Genomic DNA, 27,414 nt, shown 5'->3' on the forward strand with positions numbered 1-27,414 from the left:
GAGAAACATGGCCGGTCAGATGCATCCAGATCTCTTTGGAGAAACATGGCCGGTCAGATGCATCCAGATCTCTTTGGAGAAACATGGCCGGTCAGATGGATGCAGATCTCTGTGGAGAAACATGGCCGGTCAGATGCATCCAGATCTCTGTGGAGAAACATGGCCAGTCAGATAGATCCAGATCTCTGTGGAGAAACATGGCTGGCCAGATGAATTCGGATCTCTTTGGAGAAACATGGTCGGTCAGATGGATGCGGATCTCTATAGAGTAACATGGCCGGTTAGATGGATCCAGATCTCTATAGAGAAACATGGCCGGTCAGATGGATGCAGATCTCTTTGGAGAAACATGGCCGGTCAGATGGATGCAGATCTCTTTGGAGAAACATGGCCGGTCAGATGCATCCAGATCTCTTTGGAGAAACATGGCCGGTCAGATGGATGCAGATCTCTTTGGAGAAACATGGCCGGTCAGATGGATGCAGATCTCTTTGGAGAAACATGGCCGGTCAGATGGATGCAGATCTCTTTGGAGAAACATGGCCGGTCAGATGGATGCAGATCTCTTTGGAGAAACATGGCCGGTCAGATGCATCCAGATCTCTTTGGAGAAACATGGCCGGTCAGATGCATCCAGATCTCTTTGGAGAAACATGGCCGGTCAGATGGATGCAGATCTCTTTGGAGAAACATGGCCGGTCAGATGGATGCAGATCTCTTTGGAGAAACATGGCCGGTCAGATGCATCCAGATCTCTTTGGAGAAACATGGCCGGTCAGATGGATGCAGATCTCTTTGGAGAAACATGGCCGGTCAGATGGATGCAGATCTCTTTGGAGAAACATGGCCAGTCAGATGGATGCAGATCTCTTTGGAGAAACATGGCCGGTCAGATGGATGCAGATCTCTGTGGTGCCATGCTGATGAGGGGGCAGAATTTAGTACAAGCAGCAGGAATCGCTGAATCCCCCTGGAGGTGTAATAGTGGGGGAAGGTTTCCTTGGTACACCCTGGCTCTGATATCTGTGGATGGACGTCTGGAGAGTAGGTGACGAAGTTGATCTGCGCATTGAGTGGCTGTTTATGAAATGGCAGAAGAAGACAGTCAGCCGGACACTTTACCATCCACCTGCCTTGCATAGTCATGCATTGGCCCAGAAACGTGACATTGAGTTCTTTTTGCTTCCCTGGGTGGCAAAGAGCATGTCAGGAGCACCATCTAATGTGAGAAGTGATCCTGTCCACAGTTGCCAATTTTCCTTCAGAACCGTCTTATCCTTGTGGAGTTTTTGCCATGTAGCCTAAAGTGACCTTGTCGGCCCCTTTCTGGATGAAGACGTCTACACAGCTGTGAGGCCTACATTCTGCAGTTTTCATTCCTTACTTTATAATAGATTTCTTGGTGTTTGGTCCAGTGAAAAATGCTTTTTATCGTTGGTGGTTTGTGCCACCTGGGTGGGGCTTCACATCCTCATCACCACTTAGCCCCGCCCACATCGGTACTGCAGGCCACGCCCCCATTACAATCATCATTAGTGTCTAGGTCCCGCCCCCTCAGAGGCCATTGAAAATGGCCAACCTAGAGGTCTAGGTCAGACCACCTCTAGGTCGGCCCATTCCTTTGGCCACTGAAGGGGCGGGGCCTATACACTGTGTCATGAAGGGGCGCAAGCCTATGGAGCCAATGTGGGCTAAGTGGCATTGCTGATGTGAAGCCTCTTCCAGGTGGCACAAACCACCAAAGATGAAAAGCATTTTTCACTGGACCAAACACCAAGAAATCTATTACAAAGTAAGGAATGAAAACTGCAGAATGTAGGCCTCACAGCTGTGTAGACGTGTGACGGGGTCACTTTAAGGCCCAGCTATGAGGCTCTGATAAAGTGGACACTTGGCTTAGCGTTGTTTCCCTTACACTGGGACGTTCCCAGATCATCCCCAGACGCAGCAGTAAGTGTTCCTGATCTTCACTCTCGGCTGTCCCTCAGATGCAGCTCTGCAGCATTTCTCTTACATGTTGACAGGTGGAGAGTGTAGTCAATGAAGTAAAGTGAAATGCTGCAACCTCGATGCATCTGGTGCCATAAGGACATCTTGGTAATATTGTGCAGATATGCACACCATGGGGATGAAGTCATGGCCCACCTCTGTGGATGCAGATCTAGTAAAATGATCACACAGATCAGTCTATACAGCAGCTTTCTATAGATTCATGCAAGTCTTTTCTCCGAGCCATTCTTCTGTATCTGCAGCCACCATCCCGTCCCGTTGCAGTAGGTGTCGATAGAGGCGAGGGGGTTGCAGTAAGTATCGATAGAGGGCAGGGGGTTGCAGTAGGTGTCAATAGAGGAGGTGGTGACAGTAGGTGTCAGAAGTGGGAAGGCGGTGGCGGCAGGTTCGGAGGTGGGGCGGCGGTGGCGGCAGGTGTCAGAGGTGGGACGGTGGTGGCGGCAGGTGGCGGAGATTGGACGGTGGTGGCAGCAGATGACGGAGGTGGGACGGTGGTGGCGGCAGATGGCGGAGGTAGTGGGACAGTGGTGGTGGCAGGTGGCGGAGGTGGGACGATGGTGGCAGCAGATGGCGGAGGTAGTGGGGCGGCGGTGGTGGCAGGTGTCAGAGGTGGGGAGGAAGTGACGGCAGGTTCGGAGGTGGGAAGGCGGTGGGGGCAGGTTCGGAGATGGGACGGTGATGGCGGCAGGTGTCGGAGGTGGGACGGTGGTGGCAGCAGATGGCGGAGGTAGTGGGGCGGCGGTGGTGGCAGGTGTCTGAGGTTGGAAGGAAGTGGCGGCAGGTTCGGAGGTGGGAAGGCGGTGGGGGCAGGTTCGGAGATTGGACGGTGATGGCTGCAGGTGTCAGAGGTGGGACGGTGGTGGCGGCAGGTGTCAAGAGGTGGGACAGTGGTGGTGGCAGGTGGCGGAGGTGGGATGTGGTGGCAGCAGATGGCGGAGGTAGTGGGGCAGCGGTGGTGGCAGGTGTCGGAGGTTGGGAGGAAGTGGCGGCAGGTTCGGAGGTGGGAAGGCAGTGGGGGCAGGTTCGGAGATGGGACGGTGGTGGCAGCAGGTGTCGGAGATGGGACGGTGATGGCGGCAGGTGTCGGAGGTGGGACGGTGGTGGCAGCAGATGGCGGAGGTAGTGGGGCGGCGGTGGTGGCAGGTGTCTGAGGTTGGAAGGAAGTGGCGGCAGGTTCGGAGGTGGGAAGGCGGTGGGGGCAGGTTCGGAGATTGGACGGTGATGGCTGCAGGTGTCAGAGGTGGGACGGTGGTGGCGGCAGGTGATGTTTTATCAGTTCTTGAGAATAGAATTAGTTACTATTGTGTAGGTATTGTACAGTTGGCAATCAGACTTGCAGCCATTGCTGATATTATGACTGAGGTGCCAACCAGGAGTAATCCTCTTCATTTCTTCCTTCCAGATGCCATCAGTGCAACCAACCCCCGAGTTATAGATGACTCCCGGGCAAGGAAATTGTCCAATGACCTAAAGCGCTGCACTTACTATGAGACTTGCGCCACATACGGCCTGAACGTTGAGCGAGTGTTCCAGGATGGTGAGAACTATGGGGGGAGAAGTGGTTGCTGACCACACTGTCCCTTCTCTGTGTTTGCTCGCCAGTTACATGTTCCTTTGTTTTCCTTCCATGACCCGCCGTACAGTGGCTCAGAAGGTGGTCGCTATTAGGAAGAAGCAGCAGCTTTCTATTGGACCATGCAAGTCTTTGCCTAATTCTCCGAGCCATTCTTCTGTATCTGCAGCCACCATCCCGTCCATGCACATTAATCAGGTCAGTAGTGTTATGGCTCTGTGACTTGGATGTGTTCAGCCGCCTGTGTAACGTGGACTGTACCATGGCTGACATGTGGGAGCTGGCAGTAGAAGACTCTTGATATTTGTGCCTGTGGTTCTTGGGTGTTGCCAGTGGCAGCATTCCTCCTGTTGTGGATATAGGTCATATTGACGTGTAGAAGTGTGCGGTATCGGGGAGATACGAGATCACCATTGTCTAATATAAGACAGTATATGGTGTCTGGTACATGTGACAAGTTCTGAATTCTTTCTTGTGACTTTTGCTCAGGCCACCAATGGAGGAGGAACATTCAGTGATTATTCCTCGTCTGTCCCCTCCACGCCCAGCATAAGCCAACGTGAATTACGTATTGAGACCATCGCAGCCTCAAGTACACCCACCCCAATCCGAAAGCAAAGCAAGCGTCGCTCCAACATCTTTACAGTGAGTACTATCGAACGATGGGGCAGATCACATCCACTTCTTCTTGAGCAGGCAGAATATGTGAGGTTCAAGCCTTGAATAAGACAGAAGCATTAACGAGGCTGACTCCAGGTAAATCCCAGGGAGATGCATGAGAATCTTAGTGATGTGTGAGGCCGCACAGGGAGCACGGGGAACCGCTCTAGTGCTGGGGGTGGGCATAAGGCGCATCACATTCGCAATCTAAGAGGCCATCATGACTGGACACGTTCGAGACACAGACTATGTTGGACTTTACATACACCTGAGACACGCCAACACAGCGGAGCAGAGGGACTGAGAGACATAGGATGGATTCTGGGGCATCGGGGGAAGACTGGGACATAATTTTTTTTTTTTTTGGGGGGGGGGGGGGGAACAAGGGCATGGATGGGGGGGAGACAGGGGCAGGGATGGGGAGGAGACTGGGACATGGATGTGGGGGGGGGATTGGGGCATGGATGGGGAGGAGACTGGGACATGGATGTGGCGAGGAGATTGGGGCATGGCTGGGGAGGAGACTGGGACATGGATGTGGGGGGGAGACAGGGGCATGGATGGGGAGGAGACTGGGACATGGATGTGGGGGGGAGACAGGGGCATGGATGGGGAGGAGACTGGGACATGGATGGGAAGGAGATTGGGACATGTATGTGGGGGGGGGGAGACAGGGGCATGGATGGGGAGGAGACTGGGACATGGATGTGGGGGAGACAGGGGCATGGATGTGGGGGAGACAGGGGCATGGATGGGGGGGAGACAGGGGCATTGATGGGGGGGAGACAGGGGCATGGATGGGGAGGAGACTGGGACATGGATGTGGGGGGGGAGACAGGGGCATGGATGGGGAGGAGACTGGGACAAGGATGTGGGGGGGAGACTGGGACATGGATGGGGAGGAGACTGGGACAAGGATGTGGGGGGGAGACTGGGACATGGATGGGGAGGAGACTGGGACATGGATGTGGGGGGGAGACTGGGACATGGATGTGGGGGGGAGACAGGGGCATGGATGGGGAGGAGACTGGGACATGGATGTGGGGGGGGGGGAGACAGGGGCATGGATGGGGAGGAGACTGGGACATGGATGTGGGGGGGGGGAGACAGGGGCATGGATGGGGAGGAGACTGGGACATGGATGTGGGGGGGGGAGACAGGGGCATGGATGGGGAGGAGACTGGGACAAGGATGTGGGGGGGAGACTGGGACATGGATGGGGAGGAGACTGGGACATGGATGTGGGGGGGGAGACTGGGACATGGATGTGGGGGGGAGACAGGGGCATGGATGGGGAGGAGACTGGGACATGGATGGGGAGGAGACTGGGACATGGATGGGGAGGAGACTGGGACTTGGATGTGGGGGGGGGGAGACTGGGGGCATGGATGGGGAAGAGACTGGGACATGGATTGGGGGGGGGGGGGGCGAGACCTGTACAAGGGATAAAGGAAATGTTATGTTAGTAGTGCAGGTGATCAGTCTTGGGTAAAAGCATAGCTATCCCCCCATCCCCAGCACATGAGTATAGGCAGACGTCTTCTGCCTTTCCAGGTTGGAGTGCACAGTATAAGGCAGGTCCCTACCTTCAGGGGCTGTTTAAGATTAGAGACAACAATGTCCTCTCCATTACTAATCACATGGAGCATTGTACCCGCACACATGCATGCCTTTCAGACCCCCGAAGAGGAATTAGTAATTTTCTAAATCTGAAGAGCAAGTCACAACAGAGCCTGATGTGCGGCCGTTCCATGACAGCTGGGGATTTATTCCTACACGTCGTGCTGTAAAACCAACCAGGAACCTTTTTGGCCCAGGTCATATGTAATGTATGACCATAGCCGCCATGTCTGTGTAGTGTATGACCAGAGCCAGGACAGGATCAAGATCACCACAACCACCGCTCCTGTCTGACCATAGCCGCCATGTCTGTGTACTGTATGACCAGAGCCAGGACAGGATCAAGATCACCACAACCACCGCTCCTGCCTGACCATAGCCGCCATGTCTGTGTACTGTATAACCAGAGCCAGGACAGGATCAAGATCACCACAACCACCGCTCCTGCCTGACCATAGCCGCCATGTCTGTGTACTGTATAACCAGAGCCAGGATAGGATCACCACAACCACCGCTCCTGCCTGACCATAGCCGCCATGTCTTGTGTACTGTATAACCAGAGCCAGGATAGGATCACCACAACCACCGCTCCTGCCTGACCATAGCCGCCATGTCTGTGTACTGTATAACCAGAGCCAGGACAGGATCAAGATCACCACAACCACCGCTCCTGCCTGACCATAGCCGCCATGTCTGTGTACTGTATAACCAGAGCCAGGATAGGATCACCACAACCAGCGCTCCTGCCTGACCATAGTCGCCATGTCTGCGTTATGTATAACCAGAGCCAGGACAGAAACAAGATCACCACAACCACTGCTCCTGCCTGACCATAGCCGCCATGTCTGTGTACTGTATAACCAGGGCCAGGATAGGATCACCACAACCACCGCTCCTGCCTGACCATAGCCGCCATGTCTGTGTACTGAATAACCAGAGCCAGGATAGGATCACCACAACCACCGCTCCTGCCTGACCATAGCCGCCATGTCTGCGTTATGTATAACCAGAGCCAGGATAGGATCACCACAACCACCGCTCCTGCCTGACCATAGCCGCCATGTCTGTGTACTGAATAACCAGAGCCAGGATAGGATCACCACAACCACCGCTCCTGCCTGACCATAGCCGCCATGTTTGTGTAATGTATGACCAGAGCCAGGATAGGAACAAGATCACCACAACCACCGCTCCTGCCTGACCATAGCCGCCATGTCTGTGTACTGTATAACCAGGGCCAGGATAGGAACAAGATCACCACAACCACTGCTCCTGTCTGACCATAGCCGCCATGTCTGCGTTATGTATGACCAGAGCCAGGATAGGATCACCACAACCACCGCTCCTGCCTGACCATAGCCGCCATGTCTGTGTTATGTATAACCAGAGCCAGGATAGGATCACCACAACCACCGCTCCTGCCTGACCATAGTCGCCATGTCTGTGTACTGAATAACCAGAGCCAGGACAGGAACAAGATCACCACAACCACCGCTCCTGCCTGACCATAGCCGCCATGTCTGTGTAATGTATGACCAGAGCCAGGATAGGATCACCACAACCACCGCTCCTGCCTGACCATAGCCGCCATGTCTGTGTAATGTATGACCAGAGCCAGGATAGGATCACCACAACCACCGCTCCTGCCTGACCATAGTCGCCATGTCTGTGTAATGTATAACCAGAGCCAGGACAGGAACAAGATCACCACAACCACCGCTCCTGTCTGACCATAGCCGCCATGTCTGCGTTATGTATGACCGGAGCCAGGACAGGATCACCACAACCACTGCTCCTGCCTGACCATAGCCGCCATGTCTGTGTACTGAATAACCAGAGCCAGGATAGGATCACCACAACCACCGCTCCTGCCTGACCATAGCCGCCATGTCTGTGTACTGAATAACCAGAGCCAGGATAGGATCACCACAACCACCGCTCCTGCCTGACCATAGCCGCCATGTCTGTGTACTGAATAACCAGAGCCAGGATAGGATCACCACAACCACCGCTCCTGCCTGACCATAGCCGCCATGTCTGTGTAATGTATGACCAGAGCCAGGACAGGAACAAGATCACCACAACCACCGCTCCTGCCTGACCATAGCCGCCATGTCTGTGTACTGTATAACCAGAGCCAGGATAGGATCACCACAACCACCGCTCCTGCCTGACCATAGCCGCCATGTCTGTGTAATGTATGACCAGAGCCAGGACAGGAACAAGATCACCACAACCACCGCTCCTGCCTGACCATAGCCGCCATGTCTGTGTACTGTATAACCAGAGCCAGGATAGGATCACCACAACCACCGCTCCTGCCTGACCATAGCCGCCATGTCTGTGTACTGAATAACCAGAGCCAGGATAGGATCACCACAACCACCGCTCCTGCCTGACCATAGCCGCCATGTCTGTGTACTGAATAACCAGAGCCAGGATAGGATCACCACAACCACCGCTCCTGCCTGACCATAGCCGCCATGTCTGTGTACTGAATAACCAGAGCCAGGATAGGATCACCACAACCACCGCTCCTGCCTGACCATAGCCGCCATGTCTGTGTACTGAATAACCAGAGCCAGGATAGGATCACCACAACCACCGCTCCTGCCTGACCATAGCCGCCATGTCTGTGTAATGTATGACCAGGGCCAGGATAGGATCACCACAACCACCGCTCCTGCCTGACCATAGCCGCCATGTCTGTGTAATGTATGACCAGAGCCAGGATAGGAACAAGATCACCACAACCACCGCTCCTGCCTGACCATAGCCGCCATGTCTGTGTAATGTATGACCAGACCTGAGCAAAGGAAGATGCGGCCATCATCATCTCATACTGACTACACATGGTTGTTGAATCTCGTGTGGACCGGTCAGCAACTGCACCTCATGTGATTGAGGGACATTAAACCAAGAGAAGCTGCACTTCTAGATTAGATAGATGATACATGGAAATGTAATTCAGCCATGAACTTACATGGATACGGCCATTTATTAGAAGTCATTGCCCATCTTTGCTAGGAGGGGAGGCAGATGATTAGGCTGGCGGTGGCCGTGCACACGAACCACAAGTAGGCAGATGGTTGGACGACCATTCAATGTCTGGTGGCCGATCTTTTCACTGTCTCAGCCATACATCTTACTCCATGATGGTTCCCACAGTCGCTCACACTGGCCAAACACGATCAGATCAGTGATCCTGGGTAAAGGATGAGCTGTGTCAGAACCTCTTGTGCGGACCATGAAATAAGATTTTTAAACATGGAGGAATAGATATTGGACAAGGATGGCCTGTTATTGCCAAAAGCATTCATTCATTGATGATCCAACGGTGATCTGTGGTAACCTGCCTCACTGTGCGTTACAAAGCCAGCATACTCCCCTGCCCGGCTGCTGCCATTGTTCTGTCTGGTCCCCGCTGTGGTCAACATCTCTAATGAAGTTTTGTACCCACAGGAACTGACTTGCTGAGTGGGCAGGAAATTACATGAGAAGGAGCCCGTAAGGGAGCGCAGCGGAGACCTGGAGACTGGACAGTGGCAGTAAATGGGGGAGGGGAGTATGCAGGCTTCATTTAAAGGGCACACTTTTCTTTTTCAGTCCGGGGACGAAAGTTTTTAAGATAGTGATAGATGATTCATTAAGCTCAGTCCAACGACCCACGGATGGGACATAGTGATTGGTAACATCTCCATGCCTCTGATACAGAACCAGGACCGCAACACCTTGGGTTATAATGAAATGGAGTAGGGAGATAACGCTTACCCATGGGCACGAACAACTACATCAACCGACTCAGGGTGACAGTCGGCAAGCAGGGGTTGAGCTGGGGTAACTTGAGAGAGGTCCGTGCTCTATATTGGGCTGGGGTAACGTAAGAACGGTTTGTGCTCGCTGAGTAATGTGTTGGGTACAATGCTGTCACCTTTGTCATTGTATTATGTAATTGTAACTACCTGAATGTGAGAGTGTCATCCCCCAAACCCCCAGATGATGAGAGAGTGAGAGAGAGAGAAGGCCTTCACCTTGACCTCACCTCAGATGGTCCAGAGTACCTGTTATGATTGGTTGGACACCATCTCCCATCTCTGCACAGCCATAGCCTTACGTCTGCAGATAAGAATATAAAACAGATAAAGCAGAGGGATACGGAAATGAAATGACACTCCATGATTCCCTCTAATGGAATCACGTACATGTTCAAAGTAGATGTCAGCCCACAATCCAGCACAGTCTGTGTCCGAGAGCTTTGTGTCACTGTCCCTGTGTGAGGCCCTAAACATGCAGGAAGCCCTAGCGGTTATATGGTAGGTTATCTGTCTGGGTATGTCTCACCACAGTCATGTAAACGCTGCTTCCTAAGGGTGTTTTCTCCTTGTTCTGCCCTCATGGCAGGAGCCCTCTATGATATAAGACTAGATCCCAGACAAGCCCTTTATGATATAAGACTGGATCTCATACAAGTCCTCTGATATAAGACTGGATCCCAGACGAGCCCTCTTATGATATAAGACTGGATCTCACACAAGCCCTCTGATATAAGAGTGGATCCCAGACAAGCCCTCTCTGTTATGACTGGATCCCAGACGAGCCCTCTATAATACAAGAGTGGATCCCAGACGAGCCATCTATAATACAAGAGTGGATCCCAGACGAGCCCTCTATAATACAAGAGTGGATCCCAGACGAGCCATCTATAATACAAGAGTGGATCCCAGACAAGCCATCTATAATACAAGAGTGGATCCCAGACGAGCCCTCTATAATACAAGAGTGGATCCCAGACGAGCCCTCTATAATACAAGAGTGGATCCCAGACGAGCCATCTATAATACAAGAGTGGATCCCAGACGAGCCCTCTATAATACAAGAGTGGATCCCAGACGAGCCATCTATAATACAAGAGTGGATCCCAGACAAGCCATCTATAATACAAGAGTGGATCCCAGACGAGCCCTCTATAATACAAGAGTGGATCCCAGACGAGCCCTCTATAATACAAGAGTGGATCCCAGACGAGCCATCTATAATACAAGAGTGGATCCCAGACGAGCCCTCTATGATACAAGAGTGGATCCCAGACGAGCCCTCTCTGATATAAAACTGGATCCCAGCCAAGTTCTCTATGAGGGCTGTGTGTGGGGGAATGTGGGATCTCTGGGTTCTCCCAATATATTAGAAATGGTGGAAGGAATCCTAGGTTCCCAGGAAGACTTTTGCGAGGAATGAACCCCTTTCAATAGGCATTCTGGATGCTAGTAGGACTCTGCATGTTTATAACCTTTTACACGTTATAAACCTGCTCATTCCCATTATTACTGAGCTGTCATTAACCACAAACACAACACCTGCCTAAACCTGGAGCATGGAGGGGGAGAGTGGCACCATGTAACTGATCATTCAGTGTCAGATATGGTGTCACATGGGATCCTGGACAAATCCCCAATGGCTGACATACCGAGTACAGGATCCTCACACATCAGCCAGCTCCGACATGGTGCATATCCCGTGTCCTCACACATCAGCCAGCTCCGACATGGTGCATATCCCCTGTCCTCATACATCAGCCAGTTCCGACATCGTGCTGATTCTGTGTCCTCACACATCGGGCAGCTCCGACATCGTGCTGATTCTGTGTCCTCACACGTAGGCCAGCTCCAGGATGGTGCGGGTTCTGTGTCCTCACACGTAGGCCAGCTCCGACATGGTGCGGATTCTGTGTCCTCACATGTAGGCCAGCTCCAACATGGTGCGGATTCTGTGTCCTCACACGTAGGCCAGCTCCGACATGGTGCGGATTCTGTGTCCTCACACAAAGGCCAGTTCCGACATCGTGCTGATTCTGTGTCCTCACATGTAGGCCAGCTCCAACATGGTGCGGATTCTGTGTCCTCACACAAAGGCCAGCTCCAGGATGGTGCGGATTCTGTGTCCTCACACGTAGGCCAGCTCCAGGATGGTGCGGATTCTGTGTCCTCACACGTAGGCCAGCTCCAGGATGGTGCGGATTCTGTGTCCTCACACATCAGCCAGCTCCAACATGGTGCGGATTCTGTGTCCTCACACATCATCCAGCTCCAACATGGTGCGGATTCTGTGTCCTCACACGTAGGCCAGCTCTGAAATGGTGCGGATTCTGTGTCCTCACACGTAGGCCAGCTCCAGGATGGTGCGGATTCTGTGTCCTCACACGTAGGCCAGCTCCAACATGGTGCGGATTCTGTGTCCTCACACGTAGGCCAGCTCCAGGATGGTGCTGATTCTGTGTCCTCACACGTAGGCCGCTACAGCATGGTGCGGATTCTGTGTCCTCACACGTAGGCCAGCTCCGACATGGTGCGGATTCTGTGTCCTCACACGTAGGCCAGCTCCAACATGGTGCGGATTCTGTGTCCTCACACGTAGGCCAGCTCCGACATGGTGCGGATTCTGTGTCCTCACACAAAGGCCAGTTCCGACATCGTGCTGATTCTGTGTCCTCACACGTAGGCCAGCTCCAGGATGGTGCGGATTCTGTGTCCTCACACGTAGGCCAGCTCCAGGATGGTGCGGATTCTGTGTCCTCACACGTAGGCCAGCTCCAGAATGGTGCTGATTCTGTGTCCTCACACGTAGGGCAGCTCTGAGATGGTGCGGATTCTGTGTCCTCACACGTAGGCCAGCTCCGACATGGTGCTGATTCTGTGTCCTCACACGTAGGCCAGCTCCAACATGGTGCGGGTTCTGTGTCCTCACACGTAGGCCAGCTCCAGGATGGTGCTGATTCTGTGTCCTCACACGTAGGCCAACTCCGACATGGTGCTGATTCTGTGTCCTCACACGTAGGCCAGCTCCGACATGGTGCTGATTCTGTGTCCTCACACGTAGGCCAGCTCCAGGATGGTGCTGATTCTGTGTCCTCACACGTAGGCCAGCTCCAGGATGGTGCTGATTCTGTGTCCTCACACGTAGGCCGCTACAGCATGGTGCGGATTCTGTGTCCTCACACGTAGGCCAGCTCCGACATGGTGCTGATTCTGTGTCCTCACACGTAGGCCAGCTCCGACATGGTGCTGATTCTGTGTCCTCACACGTAGGCCAACTCCGACATGGTGCTGATTCTGTGTCCTCACACGTAGGCCAGCTCCAGGATGGTGCTGATTCTGTGTCCTCACACGTAGGCCAGCTCCAGGATGGTGCTGATTCTGTGTCCTCACACGTAGGGCAGCTCTGAGATGGTGCGGATTCTGTATCCTCACACGTAGGCCAGCTCCGACATGGTGCTGATTCTGTGTCCTCACACGTAGGCCAGCTCCAGGATGGTGCGGATTCTGTGTCCTCACACGTAGGCCAGCTCCGACATGGTGCTGATTCTGTGTCCTCACACATTGGCCAGCTCCAGGATGGTGCGGATTCTGTGTCCTCACACGTAGGCCAGCTCCGACATGGTGCTGATTCTGTGTCCTCACACGTAGGCCAGTTCCAGGATGGTGCGGATTCTGTGTCCTCACACGTAGGCCAGCTCCAACATGGTGCGGATTCTGTGTCCTCACACGTAGGCCAACTCCGACATGGTGCTGATTCTGTGTCCTCACACGTAGGCCAGCTCCGACATGGTGCTGATTCTGTGTCCTCACACGTAGGCCAGCTCCAGGATGGTGCTGATTCTGTGTCCTCACACGTAGGCCGCTACAGCATGGTGCGGATTCTGTGTCCTCACACGTAGGCCAGCTCCAGGATGGTGCGGATTCTGTGTCCTCACACATAGGCCAGCTCCAACATGGTGCGGATTCTGTGTCCTCACACGTAGGCCAGCTCCGACATGGTGCGGATTCTGTGTCCTCACACGTAGGCCAACTCCGACATGGTGCTGATTCTGTGTCCTCACACGTAGGCCACTCCGGACATGGTGCTGATTCTGTGTCCTCACACGTAGGCCAGCTACAGCATGGTGCGGATTCTGTGTCCTCACACGTAGGCCAGCTCCAGGCATGGTGCGGATTCTGTGTCCTCACACGTAGGCCAGCTCCAGGATGGTGCGGATTCTGTGTCCTCACACGTAGGCCAGCTCCAAGATGGTGCGGATTCTGTGTCCTCACACGTAGGCCAGCTACAGCATGGTGCTGATTCTGTGTCCTCACACGTAGGCCAGCTCCGACATGGTGCTGATTCTGTGTCCTCACACGTAGGCCAGCTCCAGGATGGTGCTGATTCTGTGTCCTCACACGTAGGCCAGCTCCAGGATGGTGCGGATTCTGTGTCCTCACACGTAGGCCAGCTCCAGGATGGTGCGGATTCTGTGTCCTCACACGTAGGCCGCTACAGCATGGTGCTGATTCTGTGTCCTCACACGTAGGCCGCTACAGCATGGTGCTGATTCTGTGGGCCGCCTCAGATGCACCTGGCTTTAGATTATGTTAGGAATGGTGTAGTGTTGGATTCTGGGTGAACCCCCAATGTTGGAAATAATTTAATAGGCAAATGTGCATGAGCGCCCAGTGTGTCCCAGACAATCTCTCTCCCCCCCCCCCCCCCAGTCTTTCAGAAATGGTGAATTAAGAGACACCAGGTAAACCCGGGGGGGGACATGATACACGACACATGCAGAAACCGTTGGGATGACAGACAGAGCCCAATGTTTGAGAAATGATGTGATAGGAGATCCCGGATAATGGCTGTCTCTCACAGATAATGGCTGTCTCTCACAGATAATGGCGGTCTCTCACAGATAATGGCGGTCTCTCACAGATAATGGCTGTCTCTCACAGATAATGGCTGTCTCTCTTAGAAAATGGTCGTGTCTCTCTCTCGCTCTCTCATCTTAATCTCTTAAATATTCAGATTTCTCTTTCAGTAGCTGTAAAGCTATAACATGTCTTTCCACATCTCCCCTCTCCACCTTACCCTTACTGCTCCTCTCCTCTCTACCTTACCCTTACTGCTCCTCTCCTCTCTACCTTACCCTTACTGCTCCTCTCCTCTCCACCTTACCCTTACTGCTCCTCTCCTCTCTACCTTACCCTTACTGCTCCTCTCCTCTCCACCTTACCCTTACTGCTCCTCTCCTCTCCACCTTACCCTTACTGCTCCTCTCCTCTCTACCTTACCCTTACTGCTCCTCTCCACCTTACCCTTACTGCTCCTCTCCTCTCTACCTTACCCTTACTGCTCCTCTCCTCTCCACCTTACCCTTACTGCTCCTCTCCTCTCCACCTTACCCTTACTGCTCCTCTCCTCTCCACCTTACCCTTACTGCTCCTCTCCTCTCTACCTTACCCTTACTGCTCCTCTCCTCTCCACCTTACCCTTACTGCTCCTCTCCTCTCCACCTTACCCTTACTGCTCCTCTCCTCTCCACCTTACCCTTACTGCTCCTCTCCTCTCCACCTTACCCTTACTGCTCCTCTCCTCTCCACCTTACCCTTACTGCTCCTCTCCTCTCCACCTTACCCTTACTGCTCCTCTCCTCTCCACCTTACCCTTACTGCTCCTCTCCTCTCCTCTCCACCTTACCCTTACTGCTCCTCTCCTCTCCTCTCCACCTTACCCTTACTGCTCCTCTCCTCTCCACCTTACCCTTACTGCTCCTCTCCTCTCCACCTTACCCTTACACTGCTCCTCTCCACCTTACCCTTACACTGCTCCTCTCCACCTTACCCTTACTCTGCTCCTCTCCACCTTACCCTTACTGCTCCTCTCCTCTCCACCTTACTCTTACTGCTCTTCTCCTCACTCCACAGTGTTGCTAAGCTGCACAGTATGTGTCTGTGTTTTGATGCCGGGGAGCAGACATGTGCTCCAGGCTGTAGTGTGATATACTGGCCTTAGCCTCATTATCCCATTAATATCGATGTTACCCTACATTGTGGGGAGAAGAAGAATTTGGTTCTGTATATGGGAGAATTGGCCTGTGGTACCCTACAATGCAGGGTGTGGTTTGTGCCATACTGGTCCCGTCGCCATACTTAACCATTTCTACTTATTCCAGGAACCCATTAAGAAGTGGCTTAGAATCAGCTGGGGAACCTGGCTGGTGTGATACCCACTAACGTGTTATTGTAATTACCCATAATTCCTGTGGAGTGAGGCAGGGAGGTGCATTTCATGGCTCCATGGCGTTCTTGGTGTCTTGCGATACCTTGGAGGCCGGCTTCTTCTGATGCTCTATGTCTCCTGCCACCTCCCCTCGCCCCTCTCATGTCTACCATACGTTGTCTTTGTGAGATGTGGTGGGTTATGGTTGGCTGTTTGTGGTTCCTCCATTGTGACCTCCCCTCCACCATCTTTACGTTGCGTACATGAAAGCTGGCAGTGTCAGTCTCCTCATTGGACCTTTTCTCTACTGGAACCTTTCGCCTTTTCCAGACTGGGACATTTCAGAGGCTTCCGCTGACTTCCCTGCCGCCTCCTCAGAGTCGTGTGTCTGTTCTCCGCAAGTATCTGACTGCTCACTCCACCAACTGCCCCTGAGTGGTGGCCTTACGCCCAATCTTCCTCCCTGTTGTGGGGTAGTGACTGAACGGAAAAATACGGGACTCCCCCCTCCTCCTCCTCCTTCTTCTCCTCCGTGCCTGGGCAGGGGGCGCTGAGTGCTGGGGACCTTCTCAGTTGGACAGCTGCTTTCCACCCTGCAGCCTGCACGGACCGGCCTCTTCCTGGATAGAAGCTGGAGATGTGGGGTTCCTGGTGGGAACCCCAGCGGCCCTTCCTCCCCCACCTGATTGACATGCTGCTGTTTCTTCCTGTCTGAATGTAACCCTTGTGCTGTTGTACCTCCATGGGAAGCACTTTGCTGGAGCCAGCGTTTTGCGGATTGTAAATGTACTCTTGTTCTTCTTTCTTTGCTCTTACACTCGGCCTGTACATACAGAGATCGGCTGCAGACTGCTCTCTTTACTGCTGTTTTGTACCAGATTTCTCCTCCTCCTTCTTCTCACTTCTTAGTTTTGTTCTGGTGACCTTCTGTAACTCAATAAACTGGTTGGAATGAGCCGTTTGCCTGTGTTGTCCCCTTCATGCATGTTGGCATTTCACGCCTGTCTCCATGCAGGATTCCTGCTGCCGCACAGGATAGGCGGGGGGTGGGGCTTACTGAGGTTCTGCGTGGGCGGGTGCTCCTCTGCTCGGGGTGTGTGTGTATACCTACTGTATACTGTCCTGTGTGGGTGCCTCTCCTCTATCTCTATCACTGTACTTGTATCTGCTTTCCACTGATCCCCAGAAGTCTCTTCCCCCCACCCCCTACCCCTCCCTGCGCGGATTTCGTGTAGTCCCTCCCACCCCCACCCCCTGCGGAGCACCCATGGTGTATGTGCGCGCGCTGTTCTCCCTCCTGTACCATTGTAATGTGCGCCTGTATCTTGTTCTCTTCCAGTCTCGGAGGGGCGCAGAGGTGGACAGAGAGAAGAGGGCCCCGGAATGTAAATCTGAGAGTGTTGGCAGTGGAAGAGCCATTCCTATCAAACAGGTGGGGCCCCCCCTGAGCAGAGAGCCGGTGTGGCTGGAGAGCGGTGTGCGTGTTGTAGGGGCTGTAGGGGGAAGGGCAGGGAACTCATTGCTATCCCGCGGCGCCAGCCGGAATCCCTGTGTCTGTGTCACTGCGCACTCGCTGTGTGTGTCGTGTGCTGCTGCTTCCTACATCTCCACGCTGCTTTCTGTGTGAGGATCGTCCGTGCTCTGTGTGTGTCAGAGGAAACAGCTGGAAGCCATTGGATTGGGTGACAATAGGTCATTGTATAGCGGAGGTGATGTCCGTGCACGAGCCTCATGTCTCCCCTCACCTACATCATCTATACAGAAGGGACGCTGATCCCCAGAACCAGCACTGAAACTCTCCTGCAGCAAACAGACCCCAGTTATGGCCGCATTGCTGAGGCTGCAACGGCCGCTGCCGACATCCACGGTTGATTTATGTTTTTGTACGAAGAACCTTAAGGAATAGGTGACGTCCGTCACAGTAATAAGGAAACGCCTTCCCTCCATAGATATCTGCTGCTGCCAGGCCTGTCCCTTCATTTAGTCTCCTATACCTGATCCTGTGGTCAGTGACCGGGTGCGGGGGAGGACAGGGAGGCATCAGAGTAAGGAATTGGAGGATCCTCCCCCGTAGCCCCCGCGGTGATGGCTGTAGCCCCCCCGGTGATGGCTGTAGACACCTTGAGGACAAGTTCTCATCCCATCAGGAGAAATGGGTCATTTGCTGCAGAAGACTTTCTGGTTTTGGTGACGGGTGAAGCAGCGGAGGCCATAGCGAGAGGGGGCACTCCGACACCAACCAATGGAAGAAGGTAATGGAGGGGATATATGGGGGTGTGCCCCCTGCTATGGATGTTCCAGCCTTGCAGTGATAGAACGTGATGCCCCCTATGATAGTTATAGAATACAGTGCCCTCTCCCCCCAGTTATAGAATAGTGCCCCCTCCCCCCACTTATAGAACATGATGCCCCCTTTGATATAGTAAAATAAAACTGTGCCCCCCACAATTTGCCCCAAGCCCCCCCCCCATACACAGTGTAGAGGATGTGCAGCATTATGTCGTGCTTCATAGACATCCGACTCCAATTCCAGTGTGGTTTTTTAAAGTTCTTTGAGGTGATTTTGTCCTTTCGGAGGGATGGAGGGGGGGGGGGGGGGGTTGTTGATGACTGTGCAGTCCTGGCAGCCGGCAGGGTCATCCTCATGGAGTTGTCTTGCACTGCTGCTTATACCATGCATTGGCAATGTCTCTAACCCGTGTGGCCGTGAGCTGACGGACATGATGGCTGTGTGCTTCCATTTTTTCTCCAGTGTTCTGTATTGTTTCTTCTTTCGCCTCGCGAGGGCTTCTCTCTAGTTCTGCAGAGCGTCGGATGACGTGTATGTAACATGAATGTCTGCGCAGACCCATTTCTTTCAGCAGAAGTCACGATTTCCGCATGCTCACATTTTTTTTCAATAATCTATTGTTTGTTATCTGATGGAGCTGTGAATAAACCACGAATAAATATGTTTGTATCAACACGTGTGCAGTATAGCCTGAGCATCATGTCACCCCCCCCCCCCCCCTCAATTATCTTCCTGGTAGGATAGAAGGAGCCTATGTGACCACCTCACCCCATAGGATAGAAGGATCCATGTGACCACCTCACCCCATAGGATAGAAGGATCCATGTGACCACCTCACCCCATAGGATAGAAGGAGCCCATGTGACCACCTCACCCCATAGGATAGAAGGAGCCCATGTGACCACCTCACCCCATAGGATAGAAGGAGTCTATGTGACCACCTCACCCCATAGGATAGAAGGAGCCCATGTGACCACCTCACCCCATAGGATAGAAGGAGCCCATGTGACCACCTCACCCCATAGGATAGAAGGAGCCCATGTGACCACCTCACCCCATAGGATAGAAGGAGCCCATGTGACCACCTCACCCCATAGGATAGAAGGAGCCTATGTGACCACCTCACCCCATAGGATAGAAGGATCCATGTGACCACCTCACCCCATAGGATAGAAGGATCCATGTGACCACCTCACCCCATAGGATAGAAGGAGCCTATGTGACCACCTCACCCCATAGGATAGAAGGATCCATGTGACCACCTCACCCCATAGGATAGAAGGATCCATGTGACCACCTCACCCCATAGGATAGAAGGAGCCCATGTGACCACCTCACCCCATAGGATAGAAGGAGCCCATGTGACCACCTCACCCCATAGGATAGAACGAGCCCATGTGACCACCTCATCCCATAGGACAGAAGAAGCCCATGTGACCACCTCACCCCATAGGACAGAAGGAACCTATGTGACCACCTCACTCTATAGGATAGAAGGAGCCCATGTGACCACCTCACCCCATAGGATAGAACGAGCCCATGTGACCACCTCACCCCATAGGACAGAAGGAGCCCATGTGACCACCTCACCCCACAGGACAGAAGGAGCCCATGTGACCACCTCACCCCATAGGACAAAAGGAGCCCATGTGACTACCTCACTCCATAGGACAGAAGGAGCCCATGTGACCACCTCACCCCATAGGACAGAAGGAACCTATGTGACCACCTCACCCTCACCCCATAGGATAGAAGGAGCCCATGTGACCACCTCACCCCATAGGACAGAAGGAGCCCATGTGACCACCTCACCCCATAGGATAGAAGGAGTCTATGTGACCACCTCACCCTATAGGATAGAAGGAGCCCATGTGACCACCTCACCCCATAGGACAGAAGGAGCCCATGTGACCACCTCACCCCATAGGATAGTAGGAGTCTATGTGACCACCTCACCCTATAGGATAGAAGGAGCCCATGTGACCACCTCACCCCATAGGATAGAAGGAGCCCATGTGACCACCTCACCCTCACCCCATAGGATAGAAGGAGCCCATGTGACCACCTCACCCCATAGGATAGAACGAGCCCATGTGACCACCTCACCCCATAGGATAGAAGGATCCCATGTGACCACCTCACCCCATAGGATAGAAGGAGCCCATGTGACCACCTCACCCCATAGGATAGAAGGAGCCCATGTGACCACCTCACCCCAAAGGATAGAAGGAGCCTATGTGACCACCTCACCCCATAGGATAGAAGGAGCCTATGTGACCACCTCACCCCATAGGATAGAAGGAGCCCATGTGACCACCTCACCCCATAGGATAGAAGGAGCCCATGTGACCACCTCACCCCATAGGACAGAACAAGCCCATGTGACCACCTCACCCCATAGGACAAAAGGAGCCCATGTGACCACCTCACCCCATAGGATAGAACGAGCCCATGTGACCACCTCACCCCATAGGATAGAAGGAGCCCATGTGACCACCTCACCCCATAGGATAGAAGGAGCCCATGTGACCACCTCACCCCATAGGATAGAACGAGCCCATGTGACCACCACAGAACTACCTGTTATCTCCTTACTGAGGATGGAGCAGATGGCACCACAGAGTTGCCTGTTGCCACGTGGTTTGTGTAGAGCAGCACAGCATTAGTACCTGTGAGGAGGATGTGTAGAGCAGCACAGCATTAGTACCTGTGAGGAGGATGTGTAGAGCAGCACAGCATTAGTACCTGTGAGGAGGATGTGTAGAGCAGCACAGCATTAGTACCTGTGAGGAGGATGTGTAGAGCAGCACAGCATTAGTACCTGTGAGGAGGATGTGTAGAGCAGCACAGCATTAGTACCTGTGAGGAGGAGGAGGAGGATGTGTAGAGTAGCACAGCATTAGTACCTGTGAGGAGGATGTGTAGAGCAGCACAGCATTAGTACCTGTGAGGAGGAGGATGTGTAGAGTAGCACAGCATAAGTACCTGTGAGGAGGAGGAGGAGGATGTGTAGAGTAGCACAGCATAAGTACCTGTGAGGAGGAGGAGGAGGATGTGTAGAGCAGCACAGCATTAGTACCTGTGAGGAGGATGTGTAGAGCAGCACAGCATTAGTACCTGTGAGGAGGAGGAGGATGTGTAGAGCAGCACAGCATTAGTACCTGTGAGGAGGAGGATGTGTAGAGCAGCACAGCATTAGTACCTGTGAGGAGGAGGATGTGTAGAGCAGCACAGCATAAGTACCTGTGAGGAGGAGGAGGAGGATGTGTAGAGCAGCACAGCATTAGTACCTGTGAGGAGGAGGAGGATGTGTAGAGCAGCACAGCATTAGTACCTGTGAGGAGGAGGATGTGTAGAGCAGCACAGCATTAGTACCTCTGAGGAGGAGGATGTGTAGAGCAGCACAGCATTAGTACCTGTGAGGAGGAGGATGTGTAGAGCAGCACAGCATTAGTACCTGTGAGGAGGAGGATGTGTAGAGTAGCACAGCATTAGTACCAGTGAAGAGGAGGATGTGTAGAGCAGCACAGCATTAGTACCTGTGAGGAGGAGGAGGATGTGTAGAGCAGCACAGCATTAGTACCTGTGAGGAGGATGTGTAGAGCAGTACAGCATTAGTACCTGTGAGGAGGAGGAGGTTGTGTAGAGCAGCACAGCATTAGTACCTGTGAGGAGGAGGAGGATGTGTAGAGTAGCATAGCATTAGTACCTGTGAGGAGGAGGATGTGTAGAGCAGTACAGCATTAGTACCTGTGAGGAGGAGGAGGTTGTGTAGAGTAGCACAGCATTAGTACCTCTGAGGAGAAGGATGTGTAGAGCAGCACAGCATTAGTACCTCTGAGGAGGAGGATGTGTAGAGCAGCACAGCATTAGTACCTGTGAGGAGGAGGAGGAGGAGGTGTAGAGTAGCACAGCATTAGTACCTCTGAGGAAGAGGATGTGTAGAGTAGCACAGCATTAGTACCTGTGAGGAGGAGGAGGATGTGTAGAGCAGCATATCAGTAGTACTTGTGAGGAGGAGGAGAATGTGTAGAGTAGCATAGCATTAGTACCTGTGAGGAAGAGGATGTGTAGAGTAGCATAGCATTAGTACCTGTGAGGAGGAGGAGGATGTGTAGAGCAGCATATCAGTAGTACTTGTGAGGAGGAGGAGAATGTGTAGAGTAGCATAGCATTAGTACCTGTGAGGAGGAGAATGTGTAGAGTAGCATAGCATTAGTACCTGTGAGGAAGAGGATGTGTAGAGTAGCACAGCATTAGTACCTGTGAGGAGGAGGAGGATGTGTAGAGCAGCATAGCATTAGTACCTGTGAGGAGGAGGAGGATGTGTAGAGTAGCATAGCATTAGTACCTGTGAGGAAGAGGATGTGTAGAGTAGCACAGCATTAGTACCTGTGAGGAGGAGGAGGATGTGTAGAGCAGCACAGCATTAGTACCTGTGAGGAGGATGTGTAGAGTAGCACAGCATTAGTACCTGTGAGGAGGAGGAGGATGTGTAGAGCAGCACAGCATTAGTACCTGTGAGGAGGATGTGTAGAGCAGCACAGCATTAGTACCTGTGAGGAGGATGTGTAGAGTAGCACAGCATTAGTACCTGTGAGGAGGAGGAGGATGTGTAGAGCAGCACAGCATTAGTACCTGTGAGGAGGATGTGTAGAGCAGCACAGCATTAGTACCTGTGAGGAGGAGGAGGATGTGTAGAGTAGCATAGCATTAGTACCTGTGAGGAGGAGGAGGATGTGTAGAGTAGCACAGCATTAGTACCTGTGAGGAGGAGGAGGATGTGTAGAGTAGCATAGCATTAGTACCTGTGAGGAGGAGGAGGATGTGTAGAGCAGCACAGCATTAGTACCTGTGAGGAGGAGAAGGATGTGTAGAGTAGCACAGCATTAGTACCGGTGAGGAAGAGGATGTGTAGAGTAGCACAGCATTAGTACCTGTGAGGAGGAGGAGGATGTGTAGAGCAGCACAGCATTAGTACCTGTGAGGAGGATGTGTAGAGTAGCACAGCATTAGTACCTGTGAGGAGGAGGATGTGTAGAGCAGCACAGCATTAGTACATGTGAGGAGGAGGAGGTGTAGAGTAGCACAGCATTAGTACCTGTGAGGAGGAGGATGTGTAGAGTAGCACAGCATTAGTACCTGTGAGGAGGAGGATGTGTAGAGTAGCACAGCATTAGTACCTGTGAGGAGGAGGATGTGTAGAGCAGCACAGCATTAGTACCTGTGAGGAGGAGGAGGATGTGTAGAGCAGCACAGCATTAGTACCTGTGAGGAGGAGGATGTGTAGAGCAGCACAGCATTAGTACCTGTGAGGAGGAGGATGTGTAGAGCAGTACAGCATTAGTACCTGTGAGGAGGAGGATGTGTAGAGCAGCACAGCATTAGTACCTGTGAGGAGGAGGATGTGTAGAGCAGCACAGCATTAGTACCTGTGAGGAGGAGGATGTGTATATAGTGGTGCCTTGGATTACAAGCATAATTCGTTCCGGGACCGTGCTTGCAATCCAAATCCACTCTCAAACCAAAGCACATTATCCCATAAGAAATTATTGAAATGCAGACAATTGCTTCCACACCCCTAAAATAATGATTTATATTCTAAGTAACATGTAAAACATATTTCATATTATAAGTTACTGTACAGTATAGCAGCATGTGGTATATAATGTATAGTAACTGTATAACCCTGATAACACAGCAGCTGGATATGTGATATATAAGTTACTGTACAGTATAGTGATCAGCATGTGGTGTATAATGTATAGTAACTGTATAACCCTGATAACACAGCAGCTGGATATGTGATATATAAGTTACTGTACAGTATAGCAGCATGTGGTGTATAATGTATAGTAACTGTATAACCCTGATACACAGCAGCTGGATATGTGGTATATAAGTTACTGTACAGTATAGCAGCATGTAGTATATAATGTATAGTAACTGTATAACCCTGATAACACTGCAGCTGGATATGTGATATATAAGTTACTGTACAGTATAGCAGCATGTGGTATATAATGTATAGTAACTGTATAACCCTGATAACACAGCAGCAGCTGGATATGTGATATATAAGTTACTGTACAGTATAGCAATCAGCATGTGGTGTATAATGTATAGTAACTGTATAACCCTGATAACACAGCAGCTGGATATGTGATATATAAGTTACTGTACAGTATAGTGATCAGCATGTGGTGTATAATGTATAGTAACTGTATAACCCTGATAACACAGCAGCTGGATATGTGATATATAAGTTACTGTACAGTATAGCAGCATGTGGTGTATAATGTATAGTAACTGTATAACCCTGATAACACTGCAGCTGGATATGTGGTATATAAGTTACTGTACAGTATAGCAGCATGTGGTATATAATGTATAGTAACTGTATAACCCTGATAACACAGCAGCAGCTGGATATGTGATATATAAGTTACTGTACAGTATAGCAGCATGTGGTATATAATGTATAGTAACTGTATAACCCTGATAACACAGCAGCAGCTGGATATGTGATATATAAGTTACTGTACAGTATAGCAATCAGCATGTGGTGTATAATGTATAGTAACTGTATAACCCTGATAACACAGCAGCTGGATATGTGATATATAAGTTACTGTACAGTATAGCGGCATGTGGTATATAATGTATAGTAACTGTATAACCCTGATAACACAGCAGCTGGATATGTGATATATAAGTTACTGTACAGTATAGCAGCATGTGGTATATAATGTATATGTGATATATGTTACTGTACAGTATAGCAATCAGCATGTGGTGTATAATGTATAGTAACTGTATAACCCTGATAACACTGCAGCTGGATATGTGATATATAAGTTACTGTACAGTATAGCAGCATGTGGTGTATAATGTATAGTAACTGTATAACCCTGATAACACAGCAGCTGGATATGTGATATATAAGTTACTGTACAGTATAGCAATCAGCATGTGGTGTATAATGTATAGTAACTGTATAACCCTGATAACACTGCAGCTGGATATGTGATATATACGTTACTGTACAGTATAGCAGCATGTGGTATATAATGTATAGTAACTGTATAACCCTGATAACACAGCAGCTGGATATATGATATATAAGTTACTGTACAGTATAGCAATCAGCATGTGGTGTATAATGTATAGTAACTGTATAACCCTGATAACACTGCAGCTGGATATGTGATATATACGTTACTGTACAGTATAGCAGCATGTTGTATATAATGTATAGTAACTGTATAACCCTGATAACACTGCAGCAGCTGGATATGTGATATATAGTTACTGTACAGTATAGCAGCATGTGGTATATAATGTATAGTAACTGTATAACCCTGATAACACAGCAGCTGGATATGTGATATATAAGTTACTGTACAGTATAGCAGCATGTGGTGTATAATGTATAGTAACTGTATAACCCTGATAACACAGCAGCTGGATATGTGATATATAAGTTACTGTACAGTATAGCAGCATGTGGTGTATAATGTATAGTAACTGTATAACCCTGATAACACAGCAGCTGGATATGTGATATATAAGTTACTGTACAGTATAGCAGCATGTGGTGTATATTGTATAGTAACTGCATAACCCTGATAACACAGCAGCAGCAGCTTGTAGGTACAGGGTGGAGCTGCAGATTCCCATAATGCAGTAGTGTAGTACAACATGCTAGAATAGACAAGCAGGGCTGCTGCCAGAGGTCTATGTGGTCACATGACTGCAATGGGGAAGGGGGTGTGTTCAGCCTGGACTAATCAGGAAGTGAGAATCACAGAGCTGTGCAGGAGGAAAGTGACAGAAACGTTTCTATATAGCATTGTGTATAGCGGAGTGTAAGTGGAGGCACAATATAGCAGCAGTGTGTATAGCTGAGTGTAAGTGCAGGCACATTGTAGCAGGAATGGAGAGAATGGGAAACACAAGGCTGACAGAGACTGCAGGAAGGAATGAGCAGGACAGATGTGGGCACTCCCTGACCGGGGAGAGAGGGGTTACAGCTATGGAGAGATTACCTTCCTGCAGACCACGCCACTCCCTCTCCCACTCAGTACAGGGAGCTCTTACACCAAAGTTTAAGAATTTTGAGCTCTTCTTGCAAAACACACTCTTTCTCTCTCGTGGATGTGGAAGCCTGGGTCTGGTGAGCGGAGACTTGTGCACCCACCTGAGCCTATGAGCCGCGCAGTGCTGGGCAGCAACCAATTATATCACGTGTGTGTATATGCTGATGGCAACAACGGCCGTACTTTTACCGCGGTGGAACAATGCCTGTTGTTCTATGGGATCCCGGCCAGAGTGTACACACATCGTATACGCTCCGGCCGGGATTGTGCGGCGCCGCAAACAACTGACAGGTCAGTTTTCAGTGGCCGGAATTCAGTGAATAGCGGCCGCAGAAAGACCTGTCAGTTCACACAGTGAAGCGAGCGGCTCCGGCCGCTTGCTTCACTGTGGGCTATGGGAAGCTCTGATGCGGGCGTGCGCTGATGTGCCCGCATCAGAGCTTTGCGGCCAGAAGGATCATCCGGCCAGAGAGGATCCGGCCAGAGACCGGCCGTTCCGTTGGCCCAGCCGGGGTCACGGAACGGCCGGTCTCTTACGTAGTGTGAACATAGCCTATGTGTGTATATATAGATATGTATTTATTGATGTCTGTGCAGTCCTTGCTATATTTGTGTGTATATATGTAGATATGTATTTAGTGATGTCTGTGCAGTCCTTGCTGTATGTGTGTGTGTATATATATATAGATATGTATTTAGTGATGTCTGTGCAGTCCTTGCTGTATGTATGTGTGTGTATATATAAATAGGTATTTAGTGATGTCTGTGCAGTCCTTGCTGTATGTGTGTGTGTGTATATATATATATATATATATATATATATAGAGAGAGAGAGAGAGAGATATATATATATATATAGATATGTATTTAGTGATGTCTGTGCAGTACTTGCTGTATGTATGTGTGTGCATATATAGATATGTATTTATATGTGTGTGTGTGTGTGTGTGTATATATATAATATATATATATATAATATATATATATATAAACCAACAAAACACAACAATCACTGAACTCAGGGAGAACAGCAAATAAATCCAATGGAGTCCTCATTTACGAGTCTCCATTGATTGTCCCATACAAAATTTGAATATGCAGAGAAGGGTCCGTGGAGCCTCAGTTACGAGTCTCAAAACACG

General features: G+C 51.1%; 1 protein-coding gene across 4 annotated transcripts in view; it reads left to right on the top strand.

Annotated features, from left to right (window-relative positions):
• Positions 1–18,820, top strand: part of AGAP3 (ArfGAP with GTPase domain, ankyrin repeat and PH domain 3) — a 100,214-nt gene extending 81,394 nt beyond the window's left edge. For 2 of the 4 annotated variants that reach the window (XM_069959591.1, XM_069959588.1), the window contains exons 6-9: positions 3,413–3,547; positions 3,654–3,781; positions 4,073–4,228; positions 17,223–18,820. In XM_069959591.1, coding sequence (XP_069815692.1) covers positions 3,413–3,547; positions 3,654–3,781; positions 4,073–4,228; positions 17,223–17,510 — 707 coding nt within the window. In that variant the 3' untranslated portion in view covers positions 17,511–18,820. Of the gene's footprint in view, positions 1–3,412; positions 3,548–3,653; positions 3,782–4,072; positions 4,229–16,213; positions 17,197–17,222 lie in introns of those variants that run through there. The other 2 variants (XM_069959589.1, XM_069959590.1) reach the window with 2 other exon arrangements.
• Positions 18,821–27,414: the final 8,594 nt, after the last annotated feature.

The sequence above is a fragment of the Dendropsophus ebraccatus genome, chromosome 2 (genome assembly GCF_027789765.1).
Source record: "Dendropsophus ebraccatus isolate aDenEbr1 chromosome 2, aDenEbr1.pat, whole genome shotgun sequence".
Classification (NCBI taxonomy): domain Eukaryota; kingdom Metazoa; phylum Chordata; class Amphibia; order Anura; family Hylidae; genus Dendropsophus; species Dendropsophus ebraccatus.